Below are 26985 nucleotides of genomic sequence, written 5' to 3'. Positions count from 1 at the left end.
TTTTATATCCTGACACTTTACTGAATTCCTGGACAAGTTCTAGCAGTTTTGGAGTCAAGTCTTTTGGGTTTTCCACATATACTATCATATCATCTGCGAATAGTGATAGTTTGACTTCTTCTTTGCCTATGTGGATGCCTTTAATTTCCTTTTGTTGTCTGATTGATGAGGCTAGGACTTTAGAACTATGTTGAATAGCAGTGGTGATAATGGACATCCCTGCCGTGTTCCTGACCTTAGCAGAAAAGCTTTCAGTTTTTCTCCATTGAGAATGATATTTGCGGTGGGTTTTTCATAGATGGCTTTGATAATACTGAGGTATGTGCCCTCTATCCCTACACTTTGAAGAGTTTTGATCAGGAAGGGGTGCTGTACTTTGTCAAATGCTTTTTCAGCATCTATTGAGATTATCATGTGGTTCTTGTTCTTTCTTTTATTAATGTGTTGTATCACATTGATTGATTTGCAGATGTTGAACCAACCTTGCAGCCCTGGAATAAATAACACTTGGTGGTGGTGAATAATCCTTTTAATGTACTGTTGAATCCTATTGGCTAGTATTTTGCTGAGATTTTTTGCACGTGTGTTCATCAAGGATATTGGTTTGTAGTTCTCTTTTTTGGTGGGACCCTTGTCTGGTTTTGGTATCAAGGTGATGCTGGCCTCATAAAATGAGCTTGGAAGTTTTCCTTCCATTTCTATTTTTTGGAACAGTTTCAGGAGAATAGGAATTAGTTCTTCTTTAAATGTTTGGTAGAATTCCCCTGGGAAGCCATCTGGCCCTGGACTTTGGTTTGTTTGGAGATTTATTTATTTATTTATTTATTTGACAGAGAGAGATCACAAGTAGATAGAGAGGCAGGCAGAGAGAGAGAGAGGGAAGCAGGCTCGCCACTGAGCAGAGAGCCCGATGCGGGGCTCGATCCAGGACCCTGAGTTCATGACCTGAGCCGAAGGCAGTGGCTTAACTCACTGAGCCACCCAGGCGCCCCTGTTTGGAGATTTTTGATGACTGTTTCAATCTCCTTACTTGTTATGGGCCTGTTCAGGTTTTCCATTTCTTCCTGGTTCAGTTGTGGTAGTTTATATGTCTCTAGGAATGCGTCCATTTCTTCCAGATTGTCCAATTTGTTGGCGTAGAGTTGCTCATCGTATGTTCTTATAATTGTCTGTATTTCTTTGGTGTTAGTTGTGATCTCTCCTCTTTCATTCATGATTTTATTTATTTGGGTCCTTTCTCTTTTCTTTTTGATAAGTCTGGCCAGGGATTTATCAGTTTTATTAATTCTTTCAAAGAACCAGCTCCTAGTTTCATTGATTTTTTCTATTGTTTTTTTGGTTTCTATTTCATTGATTTCTGCTCTGATCTTTATGATTTCTCTTCTCCTGCTGGGTTTAGGGTTTCTTTCTTGTTCTTTCTCCAGCTCCTTTAGGTGTAGGGTTAGGTTGTGTACTTGAGACCTTTCTTGTTTCTTGAGAAAGGCTTGTACCGCTATATATTTCCCTTTCAGGACTGCCTTTGCTGTGTCCCACAGAATTTGAAACGTTGTGCTTTCATTATCATTTGTTTCCATGAATTTTTTCAATTCTTCTTTAATTTCCTGGTTGACCCATTCATTCTTTAGAAGGATGCTGTTTAGTCTCCATGTATTTGGGTTCTTTCCAAATTTCCTCTTGTGATTGAGTTGAGCTTCAGAGCATTGTGGTCTGAAAATATGCAGGGATTGATCCCAATCTTTTGATACCAGTTGAGACCTGATTTATGACAGAGGATGTGATCTATTCTGGAGAATGTTCCATGTGCACTAGAGAAGAATGTGTATTCTGTTGCTTTGGGATGAAATGTTCTGAATATATCTGTGATGTCCATCTGGTCCAGTGTGTCATTTAAGGCCTTTCTTTCCTTGTTGATCCTCTGCTTGGATGATCTGTCCATTTCTGTGAGAGGAGTGTTAACGTCCCCTACTATTATTGTATTATTATTGATGTGTTTCTTATTTTGTTATTAATTGGTTTATATAGTTGGTTGCTTCCATGTTAGGGGCATAGATATTTAAAATTGTTAGATCTTCTTGTTGGACAGACCCTTTGAATATGATATAGTGTCCTCCCTCATCTGTTATTATAGACTGTCTGAAAATCTAATTGATCTGATATAAGGATTGCCACCCCAGCTTTCTTCTAATGCCCATTAGCATGGTAAATTGTTTTCTACCCCCTCACTTTAAATCTGGAGGTGTCTTCAGGTTGAAAATGAGTTTCTTGTAGGCAACATATTGATGGGTTTTGGTTTTTTATCCATTCTGATACCCTGTGTCTTTTGATTGGGTCATTTAGCCCATTACCATTCAGGGTAACTATTGAGAGATATGAATTTAGTGCCATTATTAGCCTGTAAGGTGAGTGTTACTGTATATTGTCTCTGTTACTTTTTGATCTACTACTTTTAGGCTCTCCCTTTGAATATTTCCTGTAGAGCTGGTTTGGTTTTTGCAAATTCTTTCAGTTTTTGTTTGTCCTGAGAGCTTTTTATCTCTCCTTCTATTTTCAATGATAGCCTAGCTGGATATAGTATTCTTGGCTGTATGTTTTTCTTGTTTATTGCTCTGAATATATCATGCCAGCTCTTTCTGGCCGGCCAGGTCTCTGTGGATAAGTCTGCTGACAACCTAATATTTTTACCATTGTATGTTACAGACTTCTTTTCCCGGGCTGCTTTCAGGATTTTCTCTTTGTCACTAAGACTTGTAAATTTTACTATTAAGTGACGGGGTGTGGACCTATTCTTGTTGATTTTGAGGGGTTTTCTCTGTACCTCCTGGATTTTGATGCTTGTTCCCTTTGCCATATTAGGGAAATTCTCTCCAATAATTCTCTCCAATATACCTTCTGCTCCCCTCTCTCTTTCTTCTTCTGGAATCCCAATTATTCTATTGTTGTTTCGTCTTGTGTCACTTATCTCTCGAATTCTCCCCTTGTGGTCTAGTAGCTGTTTGTCCCTCTTTTGGTCAGCTTCTTTATTCTCTGTCATTTCGTCTTCGATATCACTAATTCTTTCTTCTGCCTCATTTATCCTAGCAGTGAGAGCCTCCATTTTTAATTGCACCTCATTAATAGCTTTTTTGATTTCAACTTGGTCAGATTTTAGTTCTTTTATTTCTCCTGAAAGGGCTTTAAGCTCTCCAGAGAGTGTTTCTCTAATATCTCCATGCCTTTTTTGAGCCCAGCTGGAACCTTAAGAATCGTCATACTGAACTCTAGATCTGACATATTACCAATGTCTGCATTGATTAGGTCCCTAACCATCGGTACTGCCTCTTGTTTTTTTTTTTTTTTTAGTGAATTTTTCAGCCTTGTCATTTTGTCCAGGTAAGAGTATATGAAGGAGCAAGTAAAATATTAAAAGGGTGGCAAAGACCCCAGAAAAATGCACTTTATCCAAATCAGAAGAGACCCCAAATCGTAGGGGGGGGGGGAGAAAGGGGATAAAAAGAGGTTCAGAAAAAAAAAAGAAAACAATTAAAAAAAGAAAACAAATAAAGAAAAAATATTAAAAATGAAAGAAAAAATGTATATATTAGATAAACTAGTTAAAACACGTTAAAAAAGAAAAGGGTAAAAGTTTTAAAAAATTTAGCAGAAGATGAAAAAAGAAAGAAAAAAAATTGAATTAACCACAAGACTAAAGAGTCATGGGGAGTAAGCCATGAGTTCCATGCTTTGCTTTCTCCTCCTCTGGAATTCTGATGCTGTCCTATGTATTGAACCTGCTTTCCTATTAGATGAACTTCGTCCTGGCTGGATTTTTTGTTGATCTTCTGGGGGAGGGGCCTGTTGTAGTGACTCGCAATTGTGTTTGCCCGAGGCGGAATTGCACCGCCCTTACCGGGGTCCAGACTAAGTAACCGGCTCGGGTTCGCTTTCGGGAGCTTTTGTTCCCTGAAGGCTTTCTGTAGAGTTCCGGAGGACGGGAATGAAAATGGCAGCCTCCCAGTCTCCGGCCCGGAGGAGCTGAGAGCTCAGGGCCCCACTCCTCAGTGCGCCCCCAGAGAACAGCGCCCATTCACTCTCATATCCCCAGCCTCCAGCCGCGCTCCAAGTGCACCCAGCCTGAGACCGGTTCAAGGTAACCCCGAGCTGAGAGCTCAGTCCTCGGTACTGTCTCTGTCGCCGGCTTCCCCGTTCTAATACCTGCGAGCTCTGGGACACTCCGACACCCCCGATCCTTCCGTGACCCTGGGAGACCTGGGGCCACGCTGACCCCCATGGGCTTCACCCTGGTTTAGCCTCTGGAGCAATGTCCCTCAGTGGAACAGACTTTTAAAAGTCCTGATTTTGTGCCCCAGCCATTTTGGATTCACTTCTCCGCCAGTCCTACCTTTCAGAAAGTGGTTGATTTTCTGTTTCTAGAATTGCTGTTCTTCTTCTCTTGGATCTCCCGCTGGATTTGTAGGTCTTTGCAATATTTAGATAAGCTATCTAGCTGATCTCCTGCTACCTGATTTAGTCTCAGCCTGCTACTTCTCCACCATCTTGACTCCTCCCAATTTCATATAATTTTTAAAGCAAGTTGTCTTTTTTCATGAATTTAAAATAAATAGAAAATATATTCTCAAACATAATTACTTAAAATAGAAAGAGATGTTAATTGATAAATTATGTATTTTCTATCACAAATTTGTATAGAAAACTCAGACTTAAATATAAAAATAGTGACATTTGACAATTAGCACATGTTTGTCACAAAGAAATAAATATAGTGTCAGAGGTTGGAATTCATCAGTATTGTGAGTTTGACCCAATCTTTTACCTATTTAACTAAAAAAAAAAAAAAATGCATGCTTTACTTGTTTGTCATATGATGCTATAATAATCAATTTTACTATTTAAGAATTACTAAAAAACCTTTTTGGATTTACTTGAGCAGCTTCTTTTAAAAAGAAATATGTTTAAATTTTTTAGTCAGTACTGTTGACAAAATTTGCTTAAATAAGCAGGGTGAAGACATAGTACTTTAGTAAAATCTCCAACAAAATTGAGAAACTTATTGCAAATATCAAACTGACATAAAAGACTGAGATTTTTGCATGAAAACGCCACAAAATGTAGATTTTGACATTTATTATACTGAATCCTTTTTCTCAAATAATGTGCTTTAGCAATTAGGAGATTTATACATATAGAATTTCAATTAAAGCCATGCAAGTTCTAATTTACATAAGCACATTTCAGTTTATATCATTTAAATCTAGTACATTAATTTTAGTTGTCAATATATAGAGTATATATTTAAACTTACTGGGTAAAGTACATCATTGTTCACTTCTCTTCTTTGTTTTGATGATGAAGATAAATGACCCTAAATCTGGGTTCTTGGGCTTTAAGACAGTGTTTGATTTGCTGGAGAGCTTCCAGTTGTCCTGTATTTACCTAGGATTTGTAAGGACTTGTAGTTTCCAGGTAGTGATAGTGCTTAAAATTATGCCCAGAAGTTCCTAAGAGAAGTATGTATTTAAAGTAATTTAAATTACATTCATATGCAGAGAAGACAGATTCCTAGCTTTATAAGTGATATAAAACCATTATTGTATAGCAACAATCATAAGCTTGTAAAAATCCTTAAATTTATGGCTTTTGGGGGTATAGGTGAAAACAAATGAGAGCAATCTCTTTTTCTTCAATCTAGTCCTCTCCAGAATGATAGACCATAAATAAATGTCACTCATCCTCTCAATTAATACTTTGTAAACTCCCTGTGCTTAAGTGGGATTGGGAAATAGGAAGTAAAGGTAAGCAAATACCATGATTTTTTTCAGAAAAGGAAAACTGATGTCTGATTTCAATGAATAACTGCACCCCACAAGTTAAAAAGGCAAGGAAGACTACTGCAATAGGGGGAATGACTGAACTCAACTCCACTGAAACAAAAGGCAGACGAGTTATGAAGCACCAGGGTGAGCAAATTGAAAGGTACTGAAGGGCAATAGGGTAGAGAAGATGGTGGTCAACTTGAGGACACCAAGCATGTCCCCTCCATGGCAATAACTGGAGTTAGCCTCACACCCTCTCACAGAGACTGCCTTAAGAACACCATCTTCCCTGATGATTAAATTTCAAAGGGATGTCTCTAAGGTCCTTGAGAAAGGCGTTCCTAGGTGGTATAACCTGCTGGAGGCTGGGAGAATATTTACATCTCAAAGGGGCAGAGAAGGAACTTACAATAGCAATTTTTCAAAGCAAATGCTCTAAGAAGAGAAATGTCAGAGCCCTATAATTTCTACAGGTTTTGTCTCAAGTTTAGTTAAACTGAATCTGTCTTTGTTGATGTAGGTCCCTTTGATTTCTTATTGAGAAAGTGGTGGCAGAGTTGACAAGGGTTCCTTAGAAGGTTTTCCTTCTCCGAAGTATTTCTGCTAAGCCTTTTGGTGTTTAAAGACACATTTGAATTAAAATGTTCCCTATTAAAATGTAAATTCTCTCTTGGAAATCAGGCTTGTTCACAGATTACTACTGTGAATGACTTACATGGGATAATCAGATTGCTTTCCTTCTGGCTGAGAAATGTGTCCTGAGAATTAGTATTATGATTGGATGTTAAAAAGAGAGAAGAAATGATCATTGTTCTACATGATAAACTTGGAGAAGATGGACCCAGGATGATGTTACTATCTGAAACAAGAAATTTGTATTTGGTCAGGACAAACTTGACTCACTTTTACATTTTGTTTTGTACTTTAAGAGTAGCAATTGTCATAGTTATTAGAGAAACTCATCCTTTCCTTATTTATAGAAGCTTCAAAGATGATAAAAAATACAGTGGTAGCTTACAAATTCACCCGTATATAAATGGGAACAATATTCATGTATTCTCTAAGTAATTATTTTATGCTTAGTGTTCTGAACCTGGAATATGAGCAAGAATCCAATAGATCACGTTTAAATAACTAATGCATGTTAAAGGGATATAAACCATGCAAAGTAGTATTTTAATGAGTAGGCAACTTTGCATAGAAGGTCAGAGAATAAATATTTTAGGCTTAACCATACCATAAGATTTCTGTAACAACTATTCAGCTTTACCTATGTAACTGAAATCAGACAAAGACGATACAGTAGTAAATGAATATTGCTGTGTTCCAATACAAATTTACTTACAAAAACAACTGGTGGGCCTGATTTAGTGCATGGGCATCATTTGCCCAGGACTATGGGAACATTTCCTGAGGTAAAGGAGGCTCTTATATACTCAACTCTTTTATAACCTACCTGAGTTAATGCTCTAGTTGCAAACATATGGTGATTTGCATGACATAAAACAAAACAAAACAGGAGGCTAAGGGCTAAGAATTTGTCAGTAAACTTGAAAGTGACAAGAAAAAGAAAGGTTCTCTAGACAGAAATGTCTTTAGAGTTGAAAAGGGCAATTCATTAGCTGATTAGAGCTTGACTAGCTTGAGAATAGCCGACTCCCTTTTTTGTAATTTTCTGTTCATCAATCTTGAGAAGCTTTTGACCTGTGCATTAGAAGGGAGATTCCCAGGCTTAGAGCTGACACTACTTACTAAACCTGATGCTTTCCCAATTGTAAATGAATAAATTGGTATTCAGTATAAACAAAGGTATCCTGTGATTTTGATTAGCTCAGTCAATCCCCAATAGCTTAATTAATTCTGGATGAATTGTTAAATTTGTTTCTGAATTTGCATAGCTGAGACACAGTCTTCTGAAGCTATGAAGAGCTGCCAAAATGAACAGCCAATGTTCAATTCCTTATCTTTCACATCTATTTGCTGAACATAATAGGGAGACTCCAACTCTGTAAAACTTCATAGTGTAGGCTAATGCTCTGGATCCCAGTTTCAGTTTTATCAATTAATAGCAGTGTGTTATGGCAAACAGCAATCTCCTTTACCTGAATTGTTTTAATTAGGCAAACAATATTAAAATCTTTTTCAGTCTGAAATGTTCAGAAACCTAGCGTACACTGCATGGAGGGAATAGTTCATTTAGCTCTGTCTGACTGACTGTAATCTAAAAAATAGTGAAAAAATTTCAGTTTATTAAAGACAGAGCAAATAATGTGCCATTTGATTGACTCTAACATTAATGTCCTGGGGTTTCCTTGAGATAACTTGAAGGAAAAAACACAGGTTAACATTCTTTCCTTATATCCGTAATAGCTTTTTAACACACCACTGAACACACTGTTAACATACAGGAAATAGACAGTGATTAGCTGATTGCTTTGCCTTGACTGACAAATGAGGATTCACAGCAAACTCTTCATGTTAGATTCTTTCCTCCATATGTCTGTGCAATTTCTCCTCCCAATTTGCTACACTGAATTTCATTTGTAAGTGATCACACTGAAACTTTTCAAAGATTATTAGAGATAGTGAATTTATTCAGTATTTCATGTATTCAGTAATTTAGGCATTTAGAGAATAATATCAAATTTTCTCAAATCACACACGGTATTTATATCACAAATTGTACAGGAAAAAGATACTTGATTACTTCAACATTTCATTATATTTTTCATGATTTTCGAAGGTAGGAGAGTGATTATCATTATGTTCAATAGCCTTTTCTTAGCCTGCATATTAAGTACAACATAAAAGATACTTTGTTTGTATGTAAGAGTAGAACAAAAATAGAGCCTAAGTTGCCTTGTGGGTCATGAGCATGGGTTTTTCTTCTCATGCTTATGTAATATCTATGAAAATTAAACCAATAGAATTTATATAAGTAGTGCCCTTTTCCAAAGCGAACATAATTCCTAAGCATGGTAAAACGGTGCCTATCTTAACCTACAAGTACTTCAATAGGTCTCCTCTAGTAGAGAGAGGTGTGGCATATCCAGAATTTACTAGAGACCACGCACGGTAGTATTTTAAGATATCATATCTTATCTTCATAGTATTTATAAGAGCTAGCTATCATCCTTATTGTAAAGATGGAAAAATTGAGACTCACACAGTTTAAATAACTTGTCAAAAGAAGTCTTCGAAAGAGTGTGCATTAGAGATCAAACTGAGGCAAGCATCCCAGTGATGTCACAAATTTGAGTCTTGTTGATGATATTGTCTCAAGGTTTCCAAATTATAATGTTAAAATTAACTTGATTAATTTGAATGACCACCTAGTTCTCTCTGGATACAATTTTTGTTAGGTCAAATTTCAAAAGGAAACTATTATTCATTAGAAAGAATTATTTTCCAAATTACTGGTGTTATACATATCACTGAATGAATAGGCTTATTCTTCACATATTCCAGTTTAAATTCAACTGTATATAATTTATTTGAAAGAGAGAAATTAAGTAAAATTGAACAGAAATGTTGAATGGTAATTGCACTGCATTTTTAAGATCACAGAAGGAATATCAAAATCATAAATTAAAAGAAAAGAAAATATGACTTACTATTGTTAACATTTAAAATGTCTTGAAGTATTATCAAAATACAGTCCTGTCTATAATGCTGTATTGTCCTTATTATGGAGCTATAGAGAGATTAAAAAATGAAATTCCAATTTTGTACAAGAACTTTTGCTTCATTGTCATACAGAAAAATCTCCTACTGAAGTCTTTTTTTTTTTTTAATATCTTCCCATAACTTTAAATCCCTCCAATGACATAAGAAGAAATGATGTTTTTGTTTTAACTAACTGCTGAATATGTACGGTTTTGATTTTAGGTTCTTCTGGTTTCTCTCAGAAGTCATGGCAGAAATAATTCCATTTTCACTTGTATTCTTAGAATATTCCTGTCTAGCGGGTCTTTTTCTTCAGGATAAACTTAGGAATTTTTTTTTTTCTATTCTATTCTTTTCCTCACCAGATTCTTTTCTCCCAATTTAGACCTCTCTTTTTTCCCCCCTCCCCTCTAATCCAATATATTAAAGGCATCTTCATAATATATGCATTGCTACCTCTGGTATATATATATTTTTAATAACACCTAAACACTCTTATACTCTAGGCTTCTGCAAGACTCATGGCTAACTTGGAAACATTAATTGGCAGGGCAAGTTTGTGTAGATGAGGCTTTATTTACTAATTAAGAAAGAAAGTATATATATGAATTTACACTCTTTTTCAAGGAATGTAACAATTTCTGTTGCTTTATATTCTTTCAATACTTATCACTAGACTTTTTAATTTATGCCATTCTGAAAGTTTTGGCTTAAATTTGCATCTCTCTGATTACACACACAGTTAAATACTTTTTCAGATTTTCTTAAGCCATATGGATTAACTAATTCATGGAATATTTGTTCAAGTATTTGGTTGGTGGTTCTTTGAAATTGTCTTTTACTTATTAATTTTTAGGAGATCATTATTAATTTTCTATCTGAGATCTTTGTTAGTTTTATGAATTTATTTTCCTGCTTGGTGCCTTGCATTTTTGTTCTTTTAAAAGTACATTTTGAGGAATAAGTGATCTAAATTATGATGTGGTTAAACATATAAATCATTTCCCTTGAGGTGAGTTCATTGCTGTTGTTGTTATTGTTATCTGTTTTTTGTCTGTTTGTTTGTTTTGGTTTTAGTGTACATTTTTATGTGTATGTGTGCTTTGAAAAATCTTTCTCTGCCCAGGAACATGAAGATAGTCTTCTATATTATCAGGCACTTTGAAGTAACAAAGTTTAATGTTAAACTTTAACACTTACATTTAAACACCTTCTTTGCTCTCCTTTCCTTCACGCATCTTTGAGCTCCCATCTAAGAGCATTTTCCTTCTGCCAGAAGAATATCCTATAGAGTTTACCTTGAGACAAGTTTACTAGAGATGAATTTCTAATTGTTTTTAAAAATATATTTATTTTAATTTTTATTTATGTATATAAAATTCTAAGATTGATTTTATTTTGTTTCATCACTTAGAAGATAGCATGCTGCTAGCTTCTTGTTCCTATTTTTGTCGGTGACACCAGTTACTTTTCTGGCTCTACTTGCTATAAAGTCAATCTGTATTTTCTTATTTACATAATTTTAAGGATTTTCTTTCTCTTTGATTTTTTTTTCAATTTTAGCACTAAGTGTCTAGGTGTAAATCATTGTAGTTTTTCATTTGCTTTGCTAGACATTTGATGATCTTTAATTTATTGATTGGCATCTTTCAATATTTATGGAAAATCCTCAGATCCTATGTCTTCAAATATTAGTTCTGTTTCATTTTCTTTGTTTTCTCCTTCTGCGAGTTTCACATGAAACTATTTTTGTTACCCTCACCTGTATTTTTAAATCTTCATCCTTCTATGTTTCATTGGGTAATATTTCTTTTAATCTCTTCCTTAGTTTAGTCATTAACTTTTCTGCTGTGTCTAATCTGTTCTTAAGCATGTCAATTTAATTCTTATTTCAATTATTACATTTTCTACTTATATAATTTCTATTTGGCTCTTTCATGAATTTATAATGTTTGTAGATGGTTTATTTAAAGTCTTTGTCAAGTTTTCTGAACAGATTTTATTTTCATAAACAATTAATTTTATAATCCTGGTAGTTTATTACTATTGTATCCTCTTTCTGCTTATTCTCATCACAGTCTTCTGTGTATGCCATGTTATCTTTGACATTTTATTAAGAATTGCTTGTAATAATGATTAGATGACTAGGATGATACTATCTTACTATAGAGGAGAAGATTTTATATTTTACAAGACACTTAGATAAAAGTGAGCTGCAGTCCATATTCACTTGCATAGTGAGGCATCCTAAAGTCCTAGCAGAGTGAAGGTGGTAGTCCATTACTGTACCCATCCCATATGCCTGAAGGAGCAAAAAGGCACCAAAGGGCATTTAAACCTCAGTCATCTTCTCTAGTTGAAAAAATTCCCAAAGCACTAAGTGACTCAAGGTGAAATCTTATGTCTCTAAGTTCTAGTTCTGGTCAAGATACAGACAGGGCAGTTCTTCACTGTCTTATTATCTCTTTCATGAGATAAGAATGAAAAGAATAAGTCTTTAATATATTGTTTTAAGAATAGTATTTGTATTTATTCCAGGTCTGTTTGTTATTTGTTTGTTGCTGTGTTACTTCTTCAGTGGAAGAGTTACTCCAAATTACCCAATCCATTGCTATCAAAGGAATGTTTCTCAAACTCTTTTTAATTTCTTTTGTTTTATTTTTGCAACACACATTCTGATATAACATATAATAGTGTACAGATAAGCAATTCTAGACGTTTGATCACAGTAAGTTAGTATATATCTTGACATGTCTAAATTGGGTAAAAAATAATATTTATTTTGAAATCACATATTTCTTGACAAAAGATACCATCAGAATTTTCAAATTAGTTAAGGGGTGTGTCATTGAATAAGTGTGGTTTTATTATGAGAATATTCAATAATTCCACTTGGGATTTCCATCTTTTTTGGTGTGTGATACATTTCTGACTTAAGTATTTTATTTTATCTGTTTTTTTTTTTTAAAGATTTTATTTGTTTATTTGACAAAGGGAGATCACAAGTAGATAGAGAGGCAGGCAGAGAGAGAGAGAGGGAAGCAGGCTCCCTGCTTTTATCTGTTTTTAATTAGTAGTTACTTTTAATGGAGTAGAGAAGGGAAAAATACATGTAATTTGAAAATGTTATTGATAAAATTTCTTCATATTTCATTCCTATAATAATAGTTATGTGTAATTAGGGCAATAAGATTAAAACAAGTATTCAAATATTCAGAATAAATAGGTACTTAGGAATTTCAAAAGAACAGAATCTTGTTTATGATAAATTAAATTTTTCTGATGATTTTAAATGAATTTATTTTAATCAAATTACTACAATCATCTTGTTTTTAATTGGTGTTTCACAAATATTCATATTATTTTATTCCTTTTTGTACTTTTTTAGAACACATACTACTTTTACCCATGTTCCTATTACTGTTTCTATCACCTAGCTGCTATTAGAATAAATGCTTCAAAAATACTTACCTGCTGTGGTTGAAGTTGGACTCAACTGTATTTGTCTCTCTAGCTTTGGATTCTGCTAAAGAGACTAAACAATTTTCATTACTTTGAAAGCAAGCTCTTAATATTCCTCTAAGGCAAGTTGTGAAAATGAAAAAAGTACAGAAAGTGTTCCACTCTTTTTTTGCTTCTTCTCTTCACCAAGTAACCAAAAGAAAAATCTGATCTAGAGATGGCATTAGTAGTCTTCATAACATGAGATTATAGGAAACACCACAGCTAGAGCTCTGATCTCTTTCCTTGGATACTGAAAGGTCCTCCAATAGGACACAAAGCTCATAGGTCAAAAGAAATACTGAAGTGTTTCAAAAAACTTAGTACCATCTGTTATACCTAGTCTATATATTTTTATGCTTTTATCTTTGTTCAAGACATCAACTAACTCTTGATATCATGCAATACATGATTTTACTTAAAGAAGACTCTTCATATGTGCATTATCATTGGACCTGAAAGGATGGAAGAGAGTACTAAAATGGTAGATCTTATTTTCTGCAAAGCAGCTGTCTGTACATAACTAGCATAAGATGTAGATAGAATGTTATAGAATGAAATATGCTATCATTAATGTATACCCATGAAAATATAGATTAATACTGATTAATAAGAAATTAAATTTTCAATATTTATCCTGGAAACTCATTTCTAAAGTGATAACTGTGAACACTAAATATACACAAACACTCAGAGGCAACCAGCCTACACTAATATCACTTGAAATAAATCTTAAGTTGGCTTATGAATTGATTTGTAGATTTTGTTTTAGGTTGTTAATGCGTTTCTAGACATAATCACCATTTTGTTATAAAATACAAATCTGATATGCTTTATGTGTACTTTCTCCACCATTAAAGCATGTTTGATGAAAGTTAGAATATAAGAATAAAAGTCTTTAATATTAGTGAATGCATGTGATTAAATCTTTCCTTTTTAATAACTATCAAGAAGACTAGTAAAGATAAGCATGACAATTTTGTAGGTAAAAGACATCTTGCTGCTGCATTTACTTAAGGAAAAAAAGCACTTAAATTTGAGAAGTAGCAAGTGAACATAATTGGCTTTGTGCATGTAGTCCTATATGATATATCAGGGAAGAGGAGAAATATATATGTAGCATGAAATATGCAGGAAAAATTCTAGAGTTTTCAAAATACACATCATTATTTAACAATACATATTACTGAGATAGTTTTTTAAAATAATTTCAAAATGTAATCTCCAAATTAAAGAAAAACTTTTTTACTGTGCAAGTTAATATGCCCTGGGTGAATAGTAATTCTTATTTCTCATTATGTATCCTCTCAAAGAAATTACATTTTAGAAAGATGTCCCACATTGTTATGCCAAATCTCAGCATTTACTCTAACATGTTCATATTATCTAATTAGCATTGTTAGTGTATAACTACTAAAAGCGCAACTAATTTCAATGGCCTGAGATCTAATACCAGACACAGGAGGTTAGTGAAGAGATTCCAAGGTGACTTAGTAGCAATTGTATTTCTAAATGTCAGAATAGCCAATGCTAACCTGCTGATTTTAGAACCAGATGTCCCATTATTTCTTTTCTTTTTTTTTTTTTAAGATTTTATTTGTTTATTTGACAGACAGAGATCACAAGTAGGCAGAGAGGCAGGCAGAGAGAGAGGGGGAAGCAGGCTCCCCGCTGAGCAGAGAGCCGGATGCAGGGCTCAATACCAGGACCCTGAGATCACGACCTGAGCCGAAGGCAGTGGCTTAACCCACTGAGCCACCCAGGCGCCCCAAGTCCCATTATTTCTTGCATGATTTTATGATAAGCCAGAAGTTGGAATTCAGAAATGTTAATAAAAAATTATTAATAATCCTTATAATAGTCTACACGATGTTATTACTTTTGTAATTCTCCCTTTTTCTATAGGTTTGTAATATTAAAATAAAAAAGACCTAGGGACACCTTGGTGGCTCAGTTGGTTAAACATCCAACTCTTGACTTTAGCTTAGGTCACAATCTCAGGGTTATGTTATTGAGTCCCATGTTGGGGTCCATCCTTATCACAGAGTCTCCTTGAGATTCTCTCTCTCCCCTCTCCCTCTGCTCCTACCTCCCTCATTCTCTCTCTCAAATAAATAAATACAATGTTAGAAAAAAAAGAAACACTGTGTCTGCAAATTTCAAATACTTTTTATGCCCAATTGGCCAAATGTATTTTAGTGGTTTTATAGAAAGAAAGAAAAAGAAAGAAAGAGTATGAGTACTAAAAGAAAAGAAGATTAAGCATATTGCTTATGTTTTTTGCTCAAGAAACATTGAAATAAAATATGAATATTGATAAGTATCATAAGGGAACATTAGGGTGCCAATACAAATGACTGAGCAAGGTCCTTGTTACCCATTTGTATCATTTCTATAAGTGATGTCATGACAAAAAGAATAAACTTGGGTTGAGTCTCTCCCATAGGGTTTTTCAGTTTCAAAGGCAAGCCCACCCACTTCTTTAACAACACGAAACACTGCTCCTTAAGTCATTAAGGCTTTTAGATTTAGGCACTAGATCTTATACAACAAGTAAAAGTCAGTTTATTTCATTTATATTCATCAGCTAATTGTGTGGAAGACAGGGCTCATGACAACAGAGATCATTTAATGTTAATGCTTACCATGTGGTTGTGGGGGATTGTATGTTCAATTCTGGTCTTTCAATACAAAAATGTATGCTATTTTTGACATGACAATTTGTGATGGTACCAAAAAATAAAGTAACTGTTTATTGAATAGTTACATCCTATAAAATGTATTTGATTGGCATTTATCTTTCTTCTCGAGAGGACATAGGATTCAGAAAGAGAGAGAAAGAAGGTAGAAATGTGAAAGAAAACGAGAGGAGTTTGCGGGGGCGGGGCACAGCAAAGATTGCAACTGATACATATCTATTGCAAATTTAAAAGCCGCCACTTTCCTGTACTCAATGCCCCCATGAAACATATCATCAATAACAAAAAAGAAACAGAAGACAATCATTGGTCCCCCTCCCACCACCATGGAAAGTTCATTTCAGAATACTAATTTGTGATATTTTAACTTGGCTAAGATTGAGCAAAGTTAAAATGCAAAACTCAGAGTAGAAAAGTTAGTGTCTCTGAATGTCAACTGATGAGACATGGGTGAAAACTTGTAGGATTATCCAGTCACATCTCATGAAAATGCACAATGACAGACTTGCTAATTCCCATAATTGGTAAAGATTGTCTGAAAACAGAAAAGGAAATTCAGATCCAGATTTCATAATATATTTTCTGGTTTGGCATAATTATTAGTAGAAATGTGTTGAAGAGTTAAAAATATTATGTTTAACTTTAAAATTTAAGGATTAGGAAGCAACTGTACTATACCAACACTGACTGATAAAGGCAGCTGACAGAATTTCACTTAATTGCTATTTGGTTGGTGAACTTCAGTTTTTCCTTTGTCAACTTCCAAATAAATCTTATCCCTTTAGAGTAAATTTATGTTTCCCAGCATAATGATGCATTTTACCCATTCAGCTATGCTAGTGTTCTCTGAACCCAGCCAGCAATGATCTCACCTCACCTACAATATAAATCTATCAGTGAATAAACAACATCATTTTTATTTCAATGCCGATGTCACACTACATGTCGATTTGGCAGTTAAATAATTTATCTCTCTTTTGGGTGCAATCTGCCAGGCTTATTATAACTCTACTTCTGATATTCATTTTATGTTTAATAGTTCTTTGCCTCATGAGGATGCTTGTCAATCAATTAAATTGAAATGTCATTCTGACCTTTTATTGGAAACAATTTATTCTTTTTTTTCATTTCATCACAAGCTTTTTTTCCATTTTATTCAAACTAAAAGCCTTAATTACTAGTATTCAGAAACTTTGTACTAATTAACCTTATGAAACTACATGCTCATCAACATTACTGACACTTTATCTTTACAGAGGTTATCCAGTTGAATCTGCCTGAGGATCAGAAACTAAGCATTACAGCGACAACTGTGGGACAGAGTGCTGTTTTGAGCTGTGCCATTCAGGGGGCCCTGAGACCCCCTATCATCTGGAAAAGGAACAATATTATTCTAAATAATTTAGATTTGGAAGACATCAATGTGAGTACTAAATAGACGTTGCTTTATAATTTGCGTATTTCACGTGCTCTAATCCAGACTTTGTGAAGTCTGAAGAGCTTAATGAATATTGGACATAGAGTAGAAGAGTATTAGTGGAACATTGTCATTTCCACACTACTGACTGGGAGGTGCACCATAGATCATTTGAAATTATCCAAATCATGTGAGTAGATGTGGTAAGCAGGTTATAGAGCACTGTATTTGTGAGATCATATCAACTTAAACCAATTCTGTCTGATTGTCAGAATTTCTACAGTTATCAACAATTAATCTTTTTGTATTTGCTATTATGGTTGAGCAATAGCCTAAAGCTTGTGAGGTATTAGATTGGATAAGGGCAGTTTTTGCTTCAGATAATTCATAGTGTATTAGAAATAATAAACATTAATCAAGCAATAAATGGTTTATTTTCTAGAATAAAATTGTATAAATTTCTCCACTGAGGTTCACACCCAGAGACTCAGAATCTTAAACTCAATTTGAAAGGGTACAGCTTTGAAAATGAAACAGAAACAGGGTATTCATCTGTTCCTTCCATGCTGTGTTCCAAGTGAGAGTTAAAAAGTATACATCATCCTAGATGATGAAATGAAGTAAAAATTGTGTGTGATGGGATGCCCATGGAAATGACATAGCGCAATCCTTTGTCTTAGTGATTTGGGGATTTTATGATCTCTATGCATGTAAATTTTAGTTATTTTTTTATTATTGCTCATGAAAGCCATCACCTATTTGCTCATTCTTTGTTGCTTCATATAGAACTTCCAAACCACAGGTCCAAGAGTCACTCGTATGTATTATATCTTACTAAATATTCTTGTTTAATGTCCTCAAGTGATTCAAAACAGAAGATTTCCAACTGTAATTTTTTATTTAATAATTTTTTCTAAATTTGTTTACATCTGTGAAATTTCTTCAGAAAGTATATGGAGATTAATACTTAATTCCTGTGACACTAAGAACACTGTGCATTAGAATAGCTATAATCTCAGCAGTATTCAACAATCTTTGAGAGACATTGATATGCTTTTATGTTGTTATGTCTACATTTTATTTTTTATTTTCTACCTTAATTCCTACTATCAAGTTTTCCACTGTTATGTCCAGATGACCATGTATTCTATGGGGCTCTGGTTTGAATACCTCAAAATAAGCTCATTTGAATTGTTTCAGTAAGGAAGGGTATGTTATGAATAATCTGTGGAAAAATTGTAAACATGGGCACATTTTTGTGCCTGTATCTTGTAAGTTATTTTGTTTACTTCCTAACTTCTGACTGTTCTAGAAAATTGAAATTTTTAAGAAAAGGATTATAAATAAGTTTGGTGTCTAAAATATATGTAAGCACTAGATAAATTCAGGCATCAATAAATTGACTTTTATTGGATAAAGTTATTTTGGTTACATTTAATAGAGCAGATAAATTTTGAGAATTTTAAAGACATTTTTAAGATTTAGAAAGTTTCAATTTTATTACAAGGCATATTTGAATAAATCAGACAAGCATTCCTAACCTATAGTATACATATAACTTCCAGCATTCCAAATGAAACTGCAGGGATATCTTTAAAAGGGATATTTATGTAATTTCCCTATATACTACTGGTGTTTTCATTTAAATACATTTACCAATATAACTAAAGGGTGAAATAAAAGTTACAAAATGTTACATTATATTTTGTTTTATACTTGCTCCTGCTTTTAAAATAAAATAAGGACTTCACCATGTAAATTATCTATTTATAGCTATCCATCTGTGTATAGAATTTATAGTTTATTACAATTAACAAACTATATACTTTTTATACATAGAACTGTATTAAATATAATAAATTATTATATAGTCTACCATATATTATACTATATATTTATTATAAACTATTTATTATATAGTTTATTATATATGTGTGTGTGCATATGTATATATAAACATATAGAAAGAGAAAGAAAGCGTCTCTAGTGGACATTTGATATGTTATCTGATTACTTAACATCTTTCAAACAACTCTTCAAATATTTTGGCAATGCTTTGGTTCTTTGCTTTTCCAAGCTAGAAACCAAAGTCTTACTTAATTAGATTTCTTTGCAATTAGGGAACAGATATGTGAATAAGACATTAACAAAGACACTGCTCAACAATTCATTTTGTAAGAAAGAACAGGGAATCACAGATGCTTTACAAAATGAACTCAACGCACCCATCCCTCCTCATGAGTGCTGTGGCAGCAGATCCTAGTTACAAGGACATCGGTGATAAATGTTCTGGAGTTGGTCAGTGTTCAGCTTCAGTTGCATCTTCATGGGTCTCCGCATGTGGCTTGTGCTTTTTTCCTGGCTTCTCATTTCCTAGGGATGACACTCAGTTCTGGATATCCTATGATCTCCCTAATATCTTCATTAAATGACCTTCCTGCTTAAAACTGGCAAGAATGGGTTCTAGTGTTTGCCCCTGAGAATGTTGTCTAAATAATTTTATGAGTTTAATATGTTAAGAAACATCTATAATCGTATCTTCTTAAAATGTATGTTTCATCATTACATATACATATACATTACATATATACTTTGGATGACCTTACTATTCTAAAGTACATTTTTTTGTTTATAAGCAAAAAGGACATTCAAAATTTCCAGATATGAATCGGTTTTTTATCCAATTAGTATATATTTGTCCTCACAAGAGTGGGTTTGATTCCCATTAAATTATCTAAAGTTAAAATTATAAGTGTTTTCATGTCAAAGGAAATCAATGACAATTTTCAATATTCTTCTTGATTCTTTAATATATATTAGGTAGGACTTAACATATGTTTACCTAGAAAATATATAAATACTTTCTGATTGCAAAAGATTAAAATAATATAGATTTATTTTTTAAAAGCATGATTACCCCTCCTTTTTTATATCTACTTATTCCCATTCTTAAGTGTAAAAGAATCCTATGAGTACATTTTTAATCTTTTTTCCATGCATTACAAATATAATTGTATTTATTTAATAAGATAGATTCATATTAATTGTCATTGTCACTACTTCATTACCTTATCAGCCCTAAAGACAACTCCATGAAGCAGGGAAACTTTTTTTTTTTTTTTTTCCCAGCAGGGAAGCTTACCCTCCTTTGCATATGTGGGGATTTATGCTAAAAGAGTTGTTTCTCCAAGGTTGTTGAATGAATAAGTGTTATAGTTGGGATGTTTATATGGCATGATTGACTCTAGTTCTTGAGCTTTGCCACTGCACGGAAGTGAGATGGTCTCATTTTCTACTACCTTTTGCAAAATGTATCCCAAATAATTCTGGCCCCTATACATTGCAAATAGGTTTTATATTCTCTGCTATTATGTGTGGGACTGACTGATATTCACTTGATATTAGGAGCCTTTCATTTGACCTGTTTTCTGTTTTATACCAAATGAATAAAAGAACATTCCTGAACTATGAGAGGCAGTGACATAGTGGTTTACAAAATGGGCTGGGGATTCAGACTGTCTGGATTTCAATTAGTATTCAGTCTCTTGGGAGTGTTGTGTCCTCAAGGTACTTAACCTGCTTATGCCCAGCTTCTTTATCTGTAACTGAAGATAACAGTAGAATGAACCCATTTTTGCATGAGAGCTAATGAGATAAAGCATTTTAAAACTGGTAACATTATGAGTCATAGTGTAAATCTTCAGTTAAACTAGGTTCTTTGCTTTCTCTTCTTTCTTGTCCTCCTCCTCCCCAACTCTTCCTCTTTTTCCTCTTCTTCCTAATACAGGTTTCAACAGCACAGAAAAACTCAACCTGCCTAAAATAACAGGGATTCAATGTTAGGGATTCAGTGTTTGGGAACTAACAGGAAATGCCTCCACCAAATTTATTCCAATTATAGTCACTGAAACGGGAATTTTTTTTTTTTTTTCCAATACAGTTTTAGGAGTCATGCTGACTTAACTTCCTATTAGCAATCTTGTAATAATCTTCGCTCTAGAGAAATGCCATTAAATTCACTCAGCTACTGTATTTTCATATATTTACCCACACATATGTGTCCTCAGTCCTCTTTCTGCCCAAGTTCTTGCAATAGGTAATTGGTTTACTTTGATTTGGATGGAACGTGGCATATAAACCACAATTCTGGCATTATTATGATTGAGCTTGAGTCCTAATCCTGGTTTGATGAACTATGACCAGGGGATGCAGATGTGGAGATATGAGGTTCAGAACATGACTCTCCTGTTGACTTTCTCTTTAGCTGGTTTTTAGATTCCAAAACTAGATTCCTAGTTTTGCCACTTATTAGCTATGCAATCACAATGAATTAATTGAACCAATTTAAGTTATAGTCTCTTCATCTATAAAAGAAGGGATTGTCATAAAATTCAATGGTGCATACCATTGAACATAAAATATAAGTTATTTGTCTTATTACTATCAGTAGCTTGATTCAATATGGCATCATTGGTCATGCTTAATAACAAATGTAAAGCCCTATGAAAATATTATTTTGAAATAGCCTGATGTAATGTATATTATCATGACTTTCAGAACTTTAAAGGTAGACTTGGTAGATAAAATGCAGAACTCACAGATACATTTAGATTTCAGATATACAATAAATATTTTTTTCATAATAAGTATGCACAGAATATTGCATAGGATATACTTCATACAAGAATCATTCTTGTCTGTCTGAAATTCAACTTTAATTAGGTGCTGCATTTTATTTACTATGTCTGGCATTTTTTACATTTCATGTAAAGTATTTAACCCAATTTGACATGAAAGTCAAATTGGGAGACAAACCATAAATGACTCTTAATCTCACAAAACAAACTGGGGGTTGCTGGGGGGAGGTGGGATTGGGAGAGGGGGAGCGGGCTATGGACATTGGGGAGGGGAGGCGAACCATAAGAGACTATGGACTCTGAAAAACAACCTGAGGGTTTTGAAGGGTCAGGGGTGGGAGGTTGGGGGAACAGGTGGTGGGTGATGGGGAGGGCACGTTTTGCATGGAGCACTGGGTGTTGTGCAAAAAAATGAATACTGTTACGCTGAAAAAATTAATAAAAAGGGAAAAAAAATATTGCATGAAACCATTTTCTTACAAATGATCCTGTGGATTACATCACTGAGATTAAAAATTGGAACTGTTAAAAGTTCATGTGACTTTAATGCATTGGTTTTGTAGATTCCTTATTTTTTCCCATCTTAACATTCGTTCTGTGATTTTTGTTTCCTTTACATCCGTCTAACCTGTTAGTAATTGTACCTCACACTGAGAAGAGGCTAGGGAGAATAGTAGATTAAATTCAAAGGAGTTTATTCTTTCATAAAATGTACTTTCCATATCTCACATGATTGCTCCATGAAGCATCTGGACCTCAATCTTCTATCTTCTTTTCTGGTATTCCAAGAGGATAGCTTTTATCTTTAAGGTCATCTCAGGATCAAGCGGGCTGTTGGAGCTCCAGCCACCAATCTATATTCCGTCATTCTACAGTCCGTGTCCACAGCAGTACAAAGCAGGTAGAAGATAAAGGAATTTATTCCTGGAAGTCCTGCAACTGTTTATGGGTCACCAATGAGCGATAACTCTAATAACTGTACTAGGGAGACTGGTAAATACCACTGTTTAGCTAGTTGTACTGCTCAGCCTTCAGTTACAAAGGAGGAACAGGACATCAATCTCTATTTCTCTATCCATGGCCATCTAAGAGGATAGAAGATGTTCTACTTTTTTCTTTATAGTCTGTTTTGTTTTGTTTTTCAGCATTGATTAAATATGATTATCCATCTGAATTCAAATCTGAGCAGTTCTGCACACCAACTCTGTTCCTTTGGTAGTTTTATCAGTCCTCAAGTTATTTGATTGTGTATTTTGTACTAGTAGGCCTCTCCTTAAATAGTCTACTAAGATTTATTTATTTATTTATTTATATTATTCAATGTGGGGTTTTTTGCTCATTCTTTTTTAAAAAAATTATTTAAGTTCAAGCAATTAGCATATAGTGTCTTATTAGTTTCAGAGGTAGAGTTCAGTGGTTCATCAGTTTTTCTGATTATTTTTAAGATAGTTCTATCCCTGTTGCTTATTTGAAGCAATTCTCACCATGTACAGCTAACATCCATTTAAAGCAAAGTGTTCTCTTGAAACATGGTAAGTCACTCAGAGACAATAAAACAGTTGAAATAATCACTTTAATTCAAATCAGAATCCCAATTTTAAGTGTGGCCGTTTGCACATTAGTTTTTGTTTGTTTTTTGTTTGGTTGGTTTTTTTCAATGCTTGATTTCCTAATATATATGTAGCTGGCAAAACTAGCACTGAGAGGGGCACTGGGTGGTTCAGTGGGTTAAAGCCTCTGCCTTTGTCTTAGGTCATGATCCCAGGGTCCTGGGATAAAGCCCTGCATCGGGCTCTCTGCTCAGCGGGGAGCCTGCTTCTCCCCTTTCTCTCTCTGCCGGCCTCTCTGCCTACTTGTAACCTCTGTCTTTCAAATACATAAAATCTTAAAAATAAAAAAAAACTAGCACCGAGAGATAGCATATCATAGCATAATCAATAAATTTTATCAAAATTAAAATGTTAATAAAAATTTATTATTAGTTTTATTTTAATATGTCTGGGTGTTTAAAGTCATTAAATGCTTAATATATAAACTACTATACCTTATTCTGCTTAAAAAAATGTTTCAAAATATGTACTGAACTTCAAATTTAAAAATCAAGTCTCCAAGTCATACTTCATTCCTAAAGACTGAAAGAAATGATTTTAGTAGTAGAGAATTATGACTCTGTTACTCAGTTTTAATACAGCATTGTGAGGATATAACTTTTTCCCTTAAATCTATGAATTTTAAAGTTCTCATATATATAAAAGGAACATTTTTACCCTTTAGGCTATTCATTGATAACAGAACCCAAATTATGTCACCAATAAAAACAGTTTAGTTAGCAAGATTTCATTTCAACTTTTTAGAAACCTATAGTGTTCTATTTTAATATGGAACATATTGGAGTATAACATCAACACCAGTTATTAAAAAGGAAGTTATCGACTTTTTTCTTCTCTAGACTATAAACAATCCATTTCTTTTTTCCCCTTAACTAAAAATGTAGACATTTAATGTTTGTAATATAATACATCATTCACCATGTAATTTTGATCACTAATTTATTTTTAATATAAGCCTGAGGCCATTGTTGACTCTTAAAATCCAAGGGGAATTTGAGAATATTTATGATTCAAAATCTTCCAAGCCAAAGAAAGCAAGGAGCATTAGCAAGGCTAAAGATGTTGGATTTCTTCCACAAATATCAAACATGCAACATGCATTCATTTTCCACCTGTAACCTACATAGTTGTTAAATTGGTGAATTTGCATGTGATCACAAACATTACCTAATAGCATGCTGCTTGAATATTATTTTGGAAACAAGGTTTCCAGGACCTTGATGGGGCTAGCTATTGTTGAGGAAACATCATATATTACTGTCTAGTAAACCCATGGTCATGAGACCCTTCAGATGTATATTAGTGGGTCATATACTTGGAGGATGATTGCTAACATGTATCTTTGAAGTAAACATAAAGGAAGTTTTCAAAGGAATTTTTGTATGTTAGATTTATAGGATCCTGGGGATTGGGCTTGGATTGTGTTTTGCTCTTGGCAAAGTATTAAAACTGAGGCAGCTAAGTTCCTAGAGGAATGTCACCCTGCCTGTTTCAAGGACTTGTCAGTGGGCTATAAGTAGTAAGGAAATGTAATTCTTCTTTTTCCTTTGTTTCCCAAATCAAAATCCAGACCAATTATCTTCATCCCCAAACCTGCAACATTTGCAGTGTTTCCTATTCCATTTTAATGTAGCTAGAAAACTGAGTCCTGGTCAAGGTCTCTCTCAATTTGTCCCTCAGATCTGATCTATAAAACCTTGTGAATTTAACTTTTTTATTTATCTTAAATCTCTTCTGTCATCTCATTTCCACCATGGCTGCCTTATTTAAGCTCTTACCATGTCTCACCTTCAAACTTGATCCTTTCCTACTAAGACTGCCCCTCCATTAAACCTGCAGTTCCTATTACAGGCAGAGGGAGCCTCATAAAATTATATTTGGCCATTGTGCATTCCTCTTTAAAATTCTCTAATGGCTGCTTGTAGCTTTCATGAGAAAAAGAAGTTTCAAATTATTTAGCTTATTCTGGAAAGCCTATTTCTTTATTAATTCTTGGTACTATTCATATATATTCATTCTTTTCTATAACCCCTCTGAACACTAGTTGTTTTCTGACTATTAAGTTGTGTTATTAGTACCATTCTCAAACACATTCTTCTCTCTACTGGAAGACCTTCCCCTATCTTTTTTTAATTTATCTAAGTCCAGTGCATTCTTTACAAATAGATAAATGCTTCTTATGCCCAAATTCTTTTTTTTTTTCAAAGTTCTTTGTCTCACAATTACCATACTTGTTGCTTCATAATATAGCTATTAACATCCTTGCTGTTCTTCTCCAGAAACTCTGAGCTCAGGGACAATTACATATTCAATTTTGGGTTATGATGTTATAGCCCTGTACTGACACCTAGGAGATAATAAAATTTAAATGTGCAAATAACAAATGACATAGTGATATTTCTAATATTCACAATTATTCATTGTTGAGTTTATTTGTAGACTTTTTATATTCAACATCTTGTTAGGGATTTTTATTTACTTACTATAGCCACATGCAGGATTATCAATCAACTGATATTTATTGGCCATCGTTTAAGTCTAACACAGCTCAACAATATCTGGATTCCATTTTTTTAATAACAGTTCTCATTAAGCATATTGATTTTTTACTACAGTTTCAATTTAATCTCATATAATATGCAATAAAGGGAGAAGAAAAAGATGAGAGGCAACACATATTTGGTCATTGTTTAATCTTCATGGATTAAACAAATATTGCTTTAACTAGTACACTTTTCCAGACACTCAGTTAAATGCTGAGGGTATACCTATAAGGGACACCACTCCAGTTTGAAAATCTCACAGATAGAAGGAATCAAAAATAAATACAACTGCATTATATTTAATAATACAGTATGCAAGTTTCATAAATGCAGATCTTCCTCAACTTACGGTGGGGTACAGCCGATAAAACCAAAGTAAATTGAAATTATCTTAAGTGGAAAATACATTTAACTAACCTACTGAATATCATAGCTTAGCCCAGCCTACTGTAAATTCACTCCAAACGCTTACAGGAGCCTACAGTTAGGCAAACTCATCTTATATAAAGCCTATTTGATAATGAAGTGGTGAACAGCCCATGTAATTTACTGAAAACAGCACTGAAAGTGAAAAACAAAGTGGCTGTATGTGTGCAGAATGATTTTAAGTGTATGGGTTGTTTGTCCTTATGGTTGCATGTTTGACTTGGAGCTGTGGCTCACCGCTGCTGCCCCATATCACCAGAGAATATTAAAATGGCACAGTGCTAGCCCGGAAAACATCAAACTTAAAATTTGAAGTACAGTGTCTACAAGATGTGTATTGCTTTCACACCATGGTGAAGTTGAAAAATCGTAAGTTGGAGGCCATCTATATATATATTTGTTTAATTTATATGCAAATATATAAAGAATAGTAAAGGGAAGTCAAATTTAAGTTGCAGAATCACAGAAGACTTCTAAGAATACACTAGACTTGCAGTGGAGATAAGAACTAGGTGAAGGAGTGGCAGACAAGTATTCCGAATAAGAGTACAGCAGGCTTGAGGTAGCATGGTATAGTTAATGGAGTTATGTATAAGAGTTAGCAAAAATAATAGGTTAATAAAGGGCTTCAAATTATTAATATACTGATAAAGAGTTTAAGTATATTAAATAAAAT

At 33.9% G+C, this 26985-nt stretch overlaps 1 protein-coding gene across 3 annotated transcripts in view; it reads left to right on the top strand.

The window, feature by feature from the left end:
- FSTL5 (follistatin like 5) overlaps positions 1-26985 on the top strand; it is a 753549-nt gene that overhangs the window by 485243 nt on the left and 241321 nt on the right. For all 3 annotated transcript variants that reach the window (XM_045984612.1, XM_045984593.1, XM_045984601.1), the window contains exon 7: positions 16933-17099. In XM_045984612.1, coding sequence (XP_045840568.1) covers positions 16933-17099 — 167 coding nt within the window. The remainder of the gene's footprint in view (positions 1-16932; positions 17100-26985) is intronic.

Source organism: Meles meles, chromosome 2 (assembly GCF_922984935.1).
Source record: "Meles meles chromosome 2, mMelMel3.1 paternal haplotype, whole genome shotgun sequence".
In the NCBI taxonomy this organism is placed as follows: domain Eukaryota; kingdom Metazoa; phylum Chordata; class Mammalia; order Carnivora; family Mustelidae; genus Meles; species Meles meles.
Note: the sequence above shows the minus strand (reverse complement) of the source record. Positions and strands in the feature narration are given on the sequence as shown.